The sequence below is a fragment of the Sinocyclocheilus grahami genome, unplaced genomic scaffold, assembly GCF_001515645.1.
Source record: "Sinocyclocheilus grahami isolate Dianchi unplaced genomic scaffold, SAMN03320097.WGS_v1.1 scaffold126.1, whole genome shotgun sequence".
NCBI lineage: Eukaryota > Metazoa > Chordata > Actinopteri > Cypriniformes > Cyprinidae > Sinocyclocheilus > Sinocyclocheilus grahami.
The window spans coordinates 4,030,987-4,044,866 of record NW_015505305.1 but is presented as its reverse complement, the minus strand read 5'-3'; the positions used below and the strand labels follow the sequence as shown (position 1 = coordinate 4,044,866).

The following is a 13,880-nucleotide window of genomic DNA, read 5'->3' as shown; positions in this document are numbered from 1 at the left end:
AGATTTTAGGAGACAAAATCGCATAATCTGACACAATGATTGACGTAACTGACAAAAAAAATTGTGTAGTCTGAACCAGGCTTTACATTTTTATTCTAGAGGGTTGTTCTAACACCTGATTAAGATTGATAATTCTATCTGATTTGTTCACTTTTTGAGTGTTAGGCTCTGATACCAAGCAGCCACTTTGGTCAGCCCTTACAGCAGCCTTTGATTTCTATCAGCTCTACAACTGGACTAAAAAGAAAACAAATAAATATATCAATCATGTGGCACAACTACTCAGATGTTTAACAGCTCTATTGAAAAGTAATTAATTTTTCAATAGTGTTAAAATGCAAATATTTGCCTCAGTCCATTCATGAAAGTCAGCACTTTTGAAAAGCTGCTTTGTGACTGGTTTTGTGCAATCTCTCAGCATGAATTCGGCATGAATAAACTATTTGATTAAAGTTGAATGTCACCATTTGTCTGAGACTACACTGTATTGGCAGAAGCCTTTTCCCCTTGGCTTTCATTGAGACACACATTTAAATATGAGTGGAGGCATATTGTAGCTGACAGCACACTCAAATCTCACTGAAATGTCAATGGTAAGCCACTTGAGGAATGGCACTGCTCTAAGAGAAGGCTGATGAACCAAAATGTCTTCCATCACTCCCTGAGCTCTGCAATATCACTCAGAAATATGCAGGAAAAGGTCAGAATTATATATCAAAACATAAATAAAGCGGAGTCACTTTATAGAATAATGAAAGCTTGAGTAATGCTGCAATGGGACAGTCTTCAGCTGAAAGCCATTATGATTTTTTAACCACAATCTAGTTTTCTTTCTTTAACTGTGTAATTGTTTCATTATCCTTATTAAAAACAGCTATGCCATTCAGTTCTTCTTTCTAGGATGTATAATATCACATGATGAAAGGAGAGGTCTTCTGAGGCTGTTGCATTAGTGAGGAGCGTCTCGCTGAATTGTGTCAAGCCACATGACTGATGAACAAGTTTTTTTAATTATATCTAACTGTAAATATGAAAACCATTGCCAAATTAGTTTTAATGGTCCTTTATCGTGGTGCATGAGGTCTTCTTTTTTTTACTGAAACTGGCTGTACTGATAGTTAGAGAGTTCACATCCAATATCGAGAGGCAAGTGTGGGGAAAAAAAGTGTGAACATGGAGAAATTGGGAAGCAAGGTGACAGAAATGGCTGATAGCAGTGACCAGGTTGGAGCCGTTTGATTAAAGTCTAAAGATAGTGGTGGCACAGACCAAAGCAGCATTTTAGGCAGGTCTTAAATTTATTCTAGCAATTACTGGCAGACAGTGTAAAGACCTGAGCAGAGGTCTAACACGAGAGAATTTCAAGAGGTTAAATACAAGGACAACTTTTTGGATACGCTCAAAGGGCCAAAAGCTAGAGGTGGTGAGCATTAATTATAAAATGTTAGAGACATTTCCTTTAAAAGTTTAGATACAGAGAATAAGACATACAGATTGTGAGCAAGTTTGAGATGTTTTGGTGTAAATAGAGAAGCAGGGCCGACTACCACCCCACTAGTGAGTGTGCACAAAGTGTGATAAAGTATACGTCCTCAACTGACTTGCAATGACATGTTATCCAAGTCTAAATGTCTTTGGCATTAATTCCACAATTTCTGACAACAAAAGTACACAAACATTCAGAGACAAACAGCACTGTCTACAGCATAGATTCCACTTAAAGAGTGTCTGAGCAGGTATTATTATGTTGTGTTGGGCACGAGGGTCAAGTTTTTGCCATAGAGAATCATGCCATAGAGAATCATCACCCATGGCAGTATAAAAGCTTTTCACAAATGGATCTGTCCAGCTTCCTGCACTTCAGATTGCAGGGTAAAGCATTGGTCTCTCCAGTGCTTGGTTTTCTCCAGCCTGGAGCGGGTTCGCTGTCTGCCTGCGATGGCTGTTACAGGTCTAATCAGAGGAAACAGCCCAGCAGCCTCAGAGAGGGAGGGAGAGAGAAGCCCATTGCCAGCCTGAGTAGAAATCAATTACGGAGGATTGAGCTCTTGTATAAAGAACACTAATGGCAATAGCCGGAAATAAAAGAATGATTACAGACATCATAAAAACTGTTATTGGCATAATCAGTATATCTATGTAATGTCTGCTGCCAATTTATGGCTAACAGCACAGAAATTGATCGGACTCGATGCACTGGCAGAAAATCGAGTGGATTTCAAGGCTGGACAATTGCAATTTATGTTGCTTAACAACAAGGGGGCCTGATCAACTAGCAATACCAGAAATGTTTTACAATAAATATTTTATACTTGGCCTTGGTCTACTCAACTGTTAAATCAGGTTTGTTGCAACTAGGAACTATATTTCTATTATAACAGTGTAATAATTTACTTATTTGTAAGGGAATTAATCATTATTAATTCATTCAGGTTTATTTCTAGCTCAGGTTTTAAAAGAACTCGATCTGAGAATTCGAGGTCCACCTGATCAAAACTGACTTTGACTTCCAATAGTTTATACTTTTATCAGCTACTCGACCAGCGACACAGACATTTTATAAGTATAAGTAATACTGGGGCCAGGAATGAAGGCAGGCATGACCACAGTGCATGCTGTTTGTGAGACATCTGTTATTGCAATACTAACTGACTGGTGTGCTGGGGTAAAATTATGTGTCAATTTTTTTTTACTATGGGCCCTTGGGAAACCAGAGAGCAGAGCTATATTGTGACAGTGACCCTCCAAAATGGATAACAGCCCATGCTCTAACCTTGAGAATCTATCAGAGAGAGTCAGCATTTTCAAAAGTGCCTCCCAGATATGGCTCTGAATAATGTATAATATGAATAAAACACATTAGCGACAAAACATACTGAATAATTCACTTTTTACTCCCTGCACACCAGATATTAGGTCCTCTGTCACTCAGCGGACTCTCATTGGACTGTCCCACTCCACTCGTTATTTTCACCTCTTAAATACTGTAAACAGCCTCTCACTCACTCTCTGAACCTGTAGTTAAACTTCAGATGTTAGGCATTGAGTCTTCGAAAACACACACACAAACACACACTAGCACACTGATTACCATTAACTAATTTCTAATGGTGCAGGCCAGGTGTGAGTTTCAAAGAACCGTGCTTTACAAATTACAAATCCAAATTACATTTTTCTAATTAAACACTTAAGACTTGCCCATAAAAGAAATGCAGCTCACCTCCTCAAAAAGAGACAGACTTTTTAAGTGCCTCTTTCATCAATCTCTCTCTCTCTTCTTCTATCTCTAACTCTTTTCTAGTTCTCATTTTCAATGCTAACGACAGACAGCATTTTCTCCACAAAAGCCTAATGAAGGCTTCCACCAAAGATGAAACAAGATAATTAACCATATAAATTGAAACAGTCGATGACCCGGCACAGGAAGTGGACACCATTTACACTGACACAAATGTGACTTTAACTGAGGTTTCATCTGCACTACTCTTGAGTCTTTATTAGCAGTTATAATGGCCTAAATTAATGAAATCTACTTTGTCAAGTATTTGTGAGCATTTCTGTTCCTACTGGTTGTGGAATATGCAGATCAATCCCACAACTTCAAAACTGTTTAACTGTATGTGATAGTCTGTATGTGGCACCATGAATATATTTGCATATCAAATGTGAAGCACATTAATAAATGATATAAAATGAGATGAAGCCACAACAAGTAGTAAATACACTGTAGGTGCAATCATATGATTCATTCACTCACCAGGGTGCAGTAGGTCTCTGGTGGGTCTCCACAGGTGATGTTGGGTGGGTCAAGAAACACTTTTAGGTACTTGGTCATGTCTGCGGCTTCCGGCTGACAGGCCATGTAATACCAGATTGGGCCTTCGTCCGTGTAGCCTTCTGACTTGCACAAGTCGTAGTGTCCCCAGGTTGTGGGATAGTGCTGCGTGGCCTGACAAACTGTCAGCCATGATGCCTGCAGTGTCAAGAGCAGCGGGAAACGCATGGCTGCTTCCTTTATTCGGGCCGCCCCTCCAATAGACTATTCACTGTGATGTAAAGTATCCGTCTGCACCCTTCCTCTCAAAGATGCACGAGAGAAGGAGAGATAGAGAAAGAGGGAATGGTGAGGAAGATCTGGGTCTGGTTCACAAAATAATCCTTTTGTTGAACGTGGGACAGAAGAGGTGCAGCAGCATACCAGCTTCCCTTTGGTCACTGTAAGGACGTCAAGACCGATGCTTCTGTCTCCACCTCTGGTCTTTATTGTGTCTGCTGGGAAGGGGAAGGTTCAGGATGCCAGCAGAGATAAGAGAAGTGGAAGCAGAGAAGACAAAGTGATCGGTCGGGCTGGAGAGAGAGCAAGGATTCTGACACTCTGATGAATCGACTCTCTGGCTGGATGTTGACTGACAGCCGTCTCAGCTTTGCCTTCTGTCAATCATCCTCTACTGCAGCTTGGCATCTGCACTCTGCACAGAAAAATGAGAAAGGTGATGGTGAATATCAGTTAGGGGATAGAGTTTGACAGCAAGGGGAAATTAGCGCTCCGACTCCTATGAGGTGGTGCCAGTCAGGTGTCTGCTGTGCATCGTGAGAAACATCAGATATCTAAAAGGCCATCAAAGAAAACGTGATCTGGAGAGCTTTCATGCATTCACTCGTGGCATTACCCATAATCCCCTGCAGACCCGTTCTCTTCCACTGTAACTACACTCAAAACACTCTTTTGATACTGAATATAGACAGACAGCTACGTGTATCACTAAATGATGTTTTTTATTACAGGATGTAGAGGGTTCAGGTCAGAATTCAGAGAATAAGTGCAAAGCTGATGATTGATTGGATGCCTTTTTTATAGGAATTTATGAAATTGTGAATAGGAGGCAAAATCACGAGGTTACTCTCACAAAAGTTACTATAGAAACACGTTATCTGCTGCTCAGCAGCAAGCTGAAGTCACTTCGGTGACCCTAAAAGGAGGCCTGTAAACTGCTTCTGTAAGGATATAATAATGTGAAACGCACAACATTAAATGTTTTTATGAAAACTAGCTCACAATCTAAATATTTCACAGTATGCATTGCACATTGAAACCATCACCACTGATGCTTGACTGATTGTTTACACACACACACAGTTGAAGCAGAGTTGATCTGAATTTGAAAACAGCCCTATTAGGTTGAACCAATAATTTTTATTTCAGAAAGTGAGTAATACCTTTCTAACCTTGGAATAGTAGATTTTTATATATTTATATATTTTAGTGGAGATGAAGAATGCTTTTTAGATAAAGATTAAATTATTTATGGATTCGTACGGTCCCGCAATGCCTTCATTCCTACTGTAATGAACAGACATTTCATCTGAGTTCATCCAGAATCATCCAGTGACTCATTCTCTGAGGCATGTGTGGGGTCTTTGAATGGTAGGTCTGAAAATACAAAGCTGCAACAAGTAATGGAATTTGCACAAAAAACTAAACTTAAACAAAGTTCTGCTTTTATCTGTTGTGCTTTAGAACAGTAAAATGATGCACTGAAATACAACAAAATACAAAATAAATACTACATAGAAGAAGGAGAAGCCAGAAAAGGATCCATGTCTAAGGTCTTGTGAGATCTGAACAACTGAATGTTTAAAAAAAAAATCAAAAGTCAAAGGCTCATTCACTTTTTTTATTTTACTGTATTTGATTCTAATTCTACAGTAGCCTACATTGCAAGGCGTACACTGATTACTCTGATAATGTTTAAAGAAATCTACATGTCTTAAGTGGTGCTCTTTTAACATGGAAAACCAGATCAACACCTAGATATTTATGCTTGCTATTCACATGTTGCTTTGCATATAAAAACTGTTAGGTTATTCAATGTATATGTCTATTTACATCAGATTTCTAACAATGAAGTCTTTACTGAAAAAAACTGAAATTTGTTAGCATTCCCCTTCATTCCAATGGCTCTGTCCTCCAAAACAAAACTGGGGAAATGTTGGCGATATAGCAAAAAAGGGTATTTTGTCAGAATATAAGGTTACTTTTGAATGGTCTTCCATGAAAAACTTAATTTATTTATTTGCATCTGATCGCTTAAAAAAAAAATTCATAATGAGCCAATTTCTGATAGTTATCAGAGTTTCGTTGTCCGTAAATGTGCTCACTGTCAACATCAGAAGATTGATTTTTTTTCGGACAATCATTATACCCATCACACAATGTGTAACCATTTCTACCATATGAAATTTTTTTTAGATTCAATTAGTTTGTAACCCTTTGGCTGTCTGCTAAGAGCAATCGTTACAGAGCAGTTAGAGTCATCCACGTGCGTTTTGCAAAAACACAGTTTCTGCACAGCACAGCTACAAAATACAGTGAGAGCAAAGGTTGCCAGTTCCCCCTGACGGAGGCTGGCAGGGGGATAATTGACGATGACCTACCAAACGTTCTCAAAGTGGTGACCAGGAGCGATTTAGTGCTTGTTAATCAGTCTGTCCAGTCAATACAGATGCTGACCCCACTCTCATCCCATCACCAGCCCCACAGTGATCAATTAACCTTGTGAGCCCCAAACAAGGTGGAGCGGTAAGTCAGATCACAGCGCAGTCTCGCAGTGGACCACCCTCAGACGGGAGCTCTTTTCTCACAAGAGCAAAGCTCATGCACATTCTAGTGCAGAAGGGATCATTTGAACAATCATTGTCACTGTAAAAATCACAGAACAGGGAGTTGAGTAGGGTCATAATGGAGCATAATCTCCAATTAGAAAAACATGGAGCATGAAATCACATTCTGACTGTTGACCAAAGCTGCCTAAATAAAAGGGTGTTTGGTGCCAGTGGATGAAAGAGTTAATTATAAGGCAAATATTTTAGGATCAGAGATGTACTTAAACTTTGAAAAGCACAGATTAGTCACATTAGCTGTAATGAAAACCAGAACAAAAATATGCTTTAGGGAGAAAAAAAGAAAGAAACAAAAACACTAAATGAAAGAACATAATTCAGTCTATTTATTTCACTGCTTAACTTAGACATTTAACCAATGGATTAATCCAAATTAATACATGTATAATTGGTAAAGGTCCGTTTATTATGAATCTTAAAGCATGGACATGTCCTATTAAAACTCATCACATCAATCACAACGACCGTTATCCAAGACTATGGATGGAGGGTGTGATTAGATCCTCCAGATTTACCAAGGACAGAGTGAGGAGACAGGGCGGGAAAGAAGGAGACAGCAAGAGAGAGGGAAAGAGTAGGTGGGACAAACCTCTTAACAGCTGTAATGTTGAGGATGGGGGACAAAAAATTTAAAAATTGGCAAACTTTTGGCATGCAGCTCTCGATGGGCACAAAATTCATCTGAGACACTGAGGAAGGGAAGGGAGAGAGAAAGACAAGGGAGGAGAGAGGAAAAGAGGACAATATAATGAGCCATTAGAAATACAGGGAGGATAAGTTTCTAGGGCACATTAAAGATCACGCGACCCCACTTGTTATCACTTTCGATGATCCATATATGAGTCCTCTTAATTATTCTGCGCTGCCTACGGTGATGTGGCTGGTGCAGAGTGCAGAATGCATTATGACACAGAGCAGGGTGATTTGAGGCGGGTCACCTCATTTAACATCTATTTTGTTTAACACAGGACCCTGATGAGGGGATTCACAAACAATCTCATCGTTTAATCCCACAATGACAGGGAAGTCATATGCGTCATCTGCTGGGTGCCTGGTTTAGTATGGGGGAAAACAACAACCATAGTTACATGGTAATTTTTACGAGTCTATCTATCTATCTATCTATCTATCTAGTCACATTCCACCGTCACTTTCAGACAATTTTTTTACTATTTACTTTAAAAATATGCAATCTCTTATCTTGTTGCTGTAATATAAAATTAATGTCTGGATTTTTTTATTTCTTGCTTTAACTGTAAAAGCAACAAACAATCTAAAATCTTTTAGCCAAACTTTTTAACAATACTTTTTTTTTCCTTTAAAAAAAATAGCAAAATCGAATCCCTCTATCACCTAAATAGAAATCAATTTGCTTGGCAACCGCAGGTGGACAATGCATCCTCTCAGTCAACAAACCAAAAACCACATGACAAATATGCATCCCTTTTCATGCAGGTGAATATGTATTTAAGAATGAGAGCTTTACCAGTAAGCCACATGTTAATATTTTATTTAAACCGATAAATCGTTCACAGATTTCATATGACCTACAGGACTAGTGGCTCAGATTTCCTCATCCATTTTATGCTGTGAAGCACATCCTTCCCTTTCTTGATGTCCACTTCGATCTTGTTCTCTGAGCTACAGAAGTATACCTTCATGTCTAAAACCTCATAGGTGCTCATAAACATCAGTTCTGCTAAACTAGACTTTCCAGAACAGATCCATGTCTACTTTTAATTTGATTACATATCAAATTTTATAAACCACCCTCCATCTTCTATCCCAAAATCCTTTTTCCTGTCACCACATTTCTTTCTCTGTCATTCATGTCTCAGCTTGTGATAAAGAGGGAGGTGCAGCGCTCGATGAGATCTGCTCTCTAGGGATTTCAGCGCCCACCTGCACAGGATCAGTGATTCTACCATAAACAGCCTGCCAATATGACAGGTCTCATAAATAAACATTGAGTGCAGCAGGGAGTGAGTACGTTTTCCCTAAACATGACAGCCCAACACATACACCCAGAGTCTGATGATCTCTGCTCTAATCCAGACTTATCCACAGCACAACCATCCACTCCTCTGTGTCACCTCTTCTAATATTCAGGTGCAATATCTTTCTTTCATCATCATGTGTGGCAATTGCAAGCAGAAGGCTTGATGACGGCTGCATGTGACTTAGCCTGTCAGTAGAAGGCAAAATCAAAGCACAGGTTTGTTTACACTCCATGACTGCTACTGAACCTGGCAGACATCCTATCCCATAACGCAATCTGATTGTCTGCAGCAGACCGGTCCCTGGCCTCTCAAGAAAGGGCTCTCCCTTAGACCAGCTGCTAAGCCAGTCTTGACTTCTCCCTCGCTTGCTCTTCATTCTCCCTTTCTTTCTCTCATCTCATCCTTGGCATGTTCTGTCACTTTCTGTTCATGTGTCAAGGCACAGGCCGCTTGACAGGGAGACTCTCGACTCTAGCAATGCCATTTGTGGTGTAGCTTAGCTTCAGGGGTTTGTTTCTCAATCTCCACTCACAAAAGCCCCTATACGGCTTGTGTTGTTACAGACCTCCTCCCCTACAATCCCCCTCCGCTCAAGACATCACCCTCCACTGCCAAGCACACACTTTGCTGTGACATCGGAACATGTTATGCATTATTAAGTATACTTTTCCTAAAAGGCTGATGTGGCATTCAGTTTTTGTCACGATATGTCAGACTGCTCAAAATATCCCACTGGAGAACGAAGCCTGAAATCATTATCTTAGGATGTTGAGAATAATTTTGCACTGAACAGAAAGCTTGCAGCTCAAATGCATGCTATTATTTTTCTCTTTCTGGCTACTTTCATGATAAACTTCTGATAATGATTGATACTTACAATTCCACCACTCATCATATGAATATTTTGTGAGAAAACATGACTCAAACAAAACCTCTACCCTATGCCTTTTCTCTTGAAGGTTGACTAAAAAAAGTAGACTGTAATGACAATTGCACTGATTATTCTAAAAATCTAATATTTTATGTCAGAATCTATTCTAGCCTCTTTCTTTCATCTGTGGACATTTTTATGAACAAGAACATTTTAGGTTATGAATTGTGACGAGTCGGCTGCCTCCCCCCTAATTATCAGCATCACCCCGTCCCTTAATCGCCGCCCTTCGCCAGGCTCCTGACAGGAGTGGGTGCGTGAGAGAGGAGGGGCGCTGAAATAGCCAGGGCTGGCGGCGTGTGATGAGGCACACCTGAACCGAATGGAGCCTCATCACCGCCGCTGTTAAAGGCCGAGTGCGCCTCTCTTTAGGAGACCGGTGTTTTCCCCGTGCATGCACGCTGGTGTCCTCGTGGGTCCAGGAAGGGCTCGTTGAGGGATCTCCGTACCGCCGAAGATGCGAGCTTCCGGACGGGAACCGAATCCGTTACACGACCGCCGGACCGTCTAGTCCCTTCAAGCGCCGTGGGCAGAGAAAAGGATGAAGACGCTGACAGAAGCCGCCGCCCCTCGCGTCCCGGACCGGAGAGGGGCACGCGTGCGGCCGCCGGACTCCGCCCCTTACCTGGACCCTTCCTTCCCGAACACTGCCCCACCTTCACGTATCCCGCAGCACGACGAGGACACCAGATCCCCACACCCACTGTGTCTGTCGTTTGCTCCTCCCGCCAGAGAGTGTATAAAAGCTGTATGCATGCAGAATACATATATATATATATATATATATATATATATATATATATATACACACACACCACTTAAGTATTTCATGTCAGCTTGTTCAGCTCAAATCTGTTTATCAATCCCACACAAGCAGCCTGAACTGTACACACATACACGCACTCGGAGAAACGTTATGAGGAAACAAGGAAATATGTATATAAAAAAGAAGAGTCTATAATTATTAATTCCCTTTTATTTTTAAAGTAAACTTGCATTCAAAATAAACCAAAACTGGACATTATTTCGAACTCCAGCAACATTTGCTAAACACTATTTAAACCGTACTGTGTAGATTCATTCTTAAAGAGTTTGTTCACGATTTATATTCAAGAAAATGTTTTACTTTGACGGATTAAACCAAATTTGAGCATAGACAAGAGTTAACAGTGCGTGAAAGCAACCTGGTCGTAGAAAGACAATTAAACGTATTATGGCCGTAAGGGGGCGCTTCCATTCGCATTCTTTCATAGCAAAGTCCACTCTCCAAGGTGCTGAAATCATATTCGGTTCGCATACATTTTCTACTTGCATATCACAAATACGTTTTCCATGTTACAGTCGAACTTCTAAGTATCAGCAGCCTATTAAAGAGGCTCAGTACTAGGCGATATACCACAAACTATTCTGAATGAAGCCTGAGGAAAGTTAAAGCTGCAACGAAATCATATTACTAGATCCCATAAGTAAAATGATTAAGTAACGTATGGCGCCCATATTCACACAAAACCAACCTAAACTTTAAAAGGAAACGGAATACTCACGTTAATGAGATCCACTCTCGATGTGAAGGGTTCCGCGGAGGGCTGTGTGCTCAAGTTCATGAATGACCATAGAGGATCCTCTTAAAGACGGCTTGCTACTCTTAATGTGATGAGTTATGGGAAAAAACGGAATCCCCCCACACCTCCACCCGAACTAAACGGGCTGACTAAACACAGCGACTTAAAGGTGTCTCGCGGCACGTCAATCTTTTCTTAAGTCGCGTGCCACATCTCTCTAGCGCGAGACGTTATCGAAGCGGACATTTCTTGAGGTAAACTTCAAATGAAATGTTTTCGGTTCCACCAAAAATGAGCATAAACTCACCTCTGCGTGTGTCCCAAACAGTGCAAACTCATAAAATCCACAATTTCTCCTTCTCCATCGTTTTTTCTTTTGTGAGTTTCATAACAATCACCTCAGAGCCAGTAACCGTCCTCACTAAACTTTAAATAGCCAAGGGTCCGTTCTTCCTTGCGGCTTTTTTTCAACCGCCCTCTATCCAAAAAAACAAGAGACTCCCGTCTTGTTTGCGGGGATAACGACAAACTGTTCTTTTGCGATATTTTCACTATTTCCTCGACGTTTTAGACGTGAGAGAGACAAGAATCGCACCAATTAGACCCCCGCGCGCCGATAATATCCTCACGCGCATTCCCTCACGCGTCTATACCGCGAGTGTTCGGCGGGAAATGATGGCTGGGGAAGATTACGCACTTGGACACTCCACACACACTCTCTGCTTTTACACATCCACTAAGCCCTCACTGTTTTCTGCACATCCTCTGCCCCTCTCTCTCGCTTCTAGCAGTTCAAACTCTGATGGGACTTCAGCAAAGATACAAACGGGACAGAAAACAGTCCCCCTTTTGTATTCTAACAAATGGCGAGGGAGATGGGTTACAGATAGTTATATATTTCTCTATGATGTGAGGATCTCTTCACTGTAAATACTAGGATATGCTATCCACAGGGTCCTAAAGGTAGCATTTACTTAAGACTTATTATGTTGGGGATTCTATTTATGGTGATATACATAAATTGTAGTTGCTTTTTTAATAATAATAAAAAAAACTGCTGTATAATTTCACATAATATATTTTCTTAATACAATTAATTATATTAACCAACTAAAATTACTGGTATTAATATAACTAATAATATTAGAAATAATATTAAATAAATTTACTTAGACTATTATATTTACTTTATAAAGAGAAAGTTTCATGTTTTAAAGTAAAACAAAAAACAAGGAATAAATCAAATCATTTGCTTAAAGTCACACAGATCAGAAATAAATGTAATAATTAAGAATTGTTGTGGATTTGAGCTATATAAGCGACCAGCGTAATGTCTACAATGTAGAAATAAAGTCCAAAAATAAGTCAAATTAATTAATTAACTGTTAGAAACAAAAAAGCAAAGTCATCATTGTTTGGAGAGGCTAAATTAAATTATGCAATGCAAAAACACAGTGATGTTCCAACATATAAACTGGTGTAAAAAGCCAAAGTGCCTTTTTTGTTAAATTGTTATTATTATTTTATTTGTATTTATTTGTATTCATTTCTTTTTTTGCAAGCAACAGCTTAATTTCCGCCAAAAGCTAAGTTCATGCTCACTGTCATTATGCAATTAATTAATGGAATTTAAAATATGCACTGCAAAATATTTATGAAAATACCATCTTACAGTGTGAATACTTCATAAACTACTGTTGCAACTCAACTGGCCCGTTAGTGAGCAGTTGAGGCTATACACATATAAATAAACAGCTAGAGATAATCACTCATTTCATATAAGAGGCGATGAGTTCAAGCTCTGTTCATTTATGTAGTTGCTGTCAGAAAGCCTTTTAAGAAGACCCAATAAACTAGAATATTGCCAGTGCGTGACATCCTACACAAAGTTTTATGAGTGCAATATATAACAATATGAGTGTCTAAAGTAAAGGAACAGTAATTTAGCATCTTACAAGAGTTTTACACTAGCAAGGTCCACAGCCAAAGCCACAAACAAAAAGAGACAAGTGCGCATGGTAGATTTTACGTTGGCTACTGCAGGCGAAAGAGAATTATACCATCCATTTAGAAAAAACATAGCAGTGCCGTAGGCCATAACAGTCGTATTAGATTCACGTATCAAATAAGTTACATTCAAATGATCCTTCAAGAAAGCCGGCAAGCCCATCCAGAACACCTAACGCATATCAAAAGTTTGGGCGAGACGCACACATTAACCACGCATGCATTGAGACAAAAAGTCCTCATTGATCTCACCTTCACTCCAAAGCGTCAATCCGAACAGTGCGATGAGATCTCATGATGCACACCGATATTTGACGGTTTCAATCGGGACATCTTGGAGACGCGCAGGTGCGGAGCTGAACTCAGAGGCGACCACTCTTGTCCTCGGCTCCGGGAGAATGGTGGTCTTATCGAAGGCACAAATGGCACTTCAGCGAGTCGAACAACTCAGCAAATAAATGCGACGTCGGGGAAACACTTTTCAGGCTTGGTGTTAGGCTTTGATGAAGCCTTATTTTTTGGGGTGGATGTGACAGATGAGATGCCTTGAGAAGGTGGTATTACATTCAACATGTGGCGGTTGGTCGTGGGTGCGACTTGATAAAAAAAAATCGCACATTTTAAACGTACTGATAATACTATTACATTAAATGTAGTGGTGATACTATCAATTATATCATAGCTCCACGGGAAAAATAC

General features: G+C 40.0%; 1 protein-coding gene across 6 annotated transcripts in view; it reads right to left on the bottom strand.

Moving 5' to 3' along the window:
* The window catches only part of LOC107590269 (netrin-G1-like), a 104,319-nt gene extending 90,759 nt beyond the window's left edge, over positions 1 to 13,560 (bottom strand). For 2 of the 6 annotated variants that reach the window (XM_016278958.1, XM_016278963.1), the window contains exons 1-2: positions 11,157 to 11,472; positions 3,758 to 4,469 (exon numbers count right to left, since the gene is read on the bottom strand). In XM_016278958.1, coding sequence (XP_016134444.1) covers positions 3,758 to 4,003 — 246 coding nt within the window. In that variant the 5' untranslated portion in view covers positions 4,004 to 4,469; positions 11,157 to 11,472. The other 4 variants (XM_016278962.1, XM_016278960.1, XM_016278961.1 and 1 more) reach the window with 4 other exon arrangements.
* Between the last annotated feature and the right edge of the window lie 320 nt (positions 13,561 to 13,880).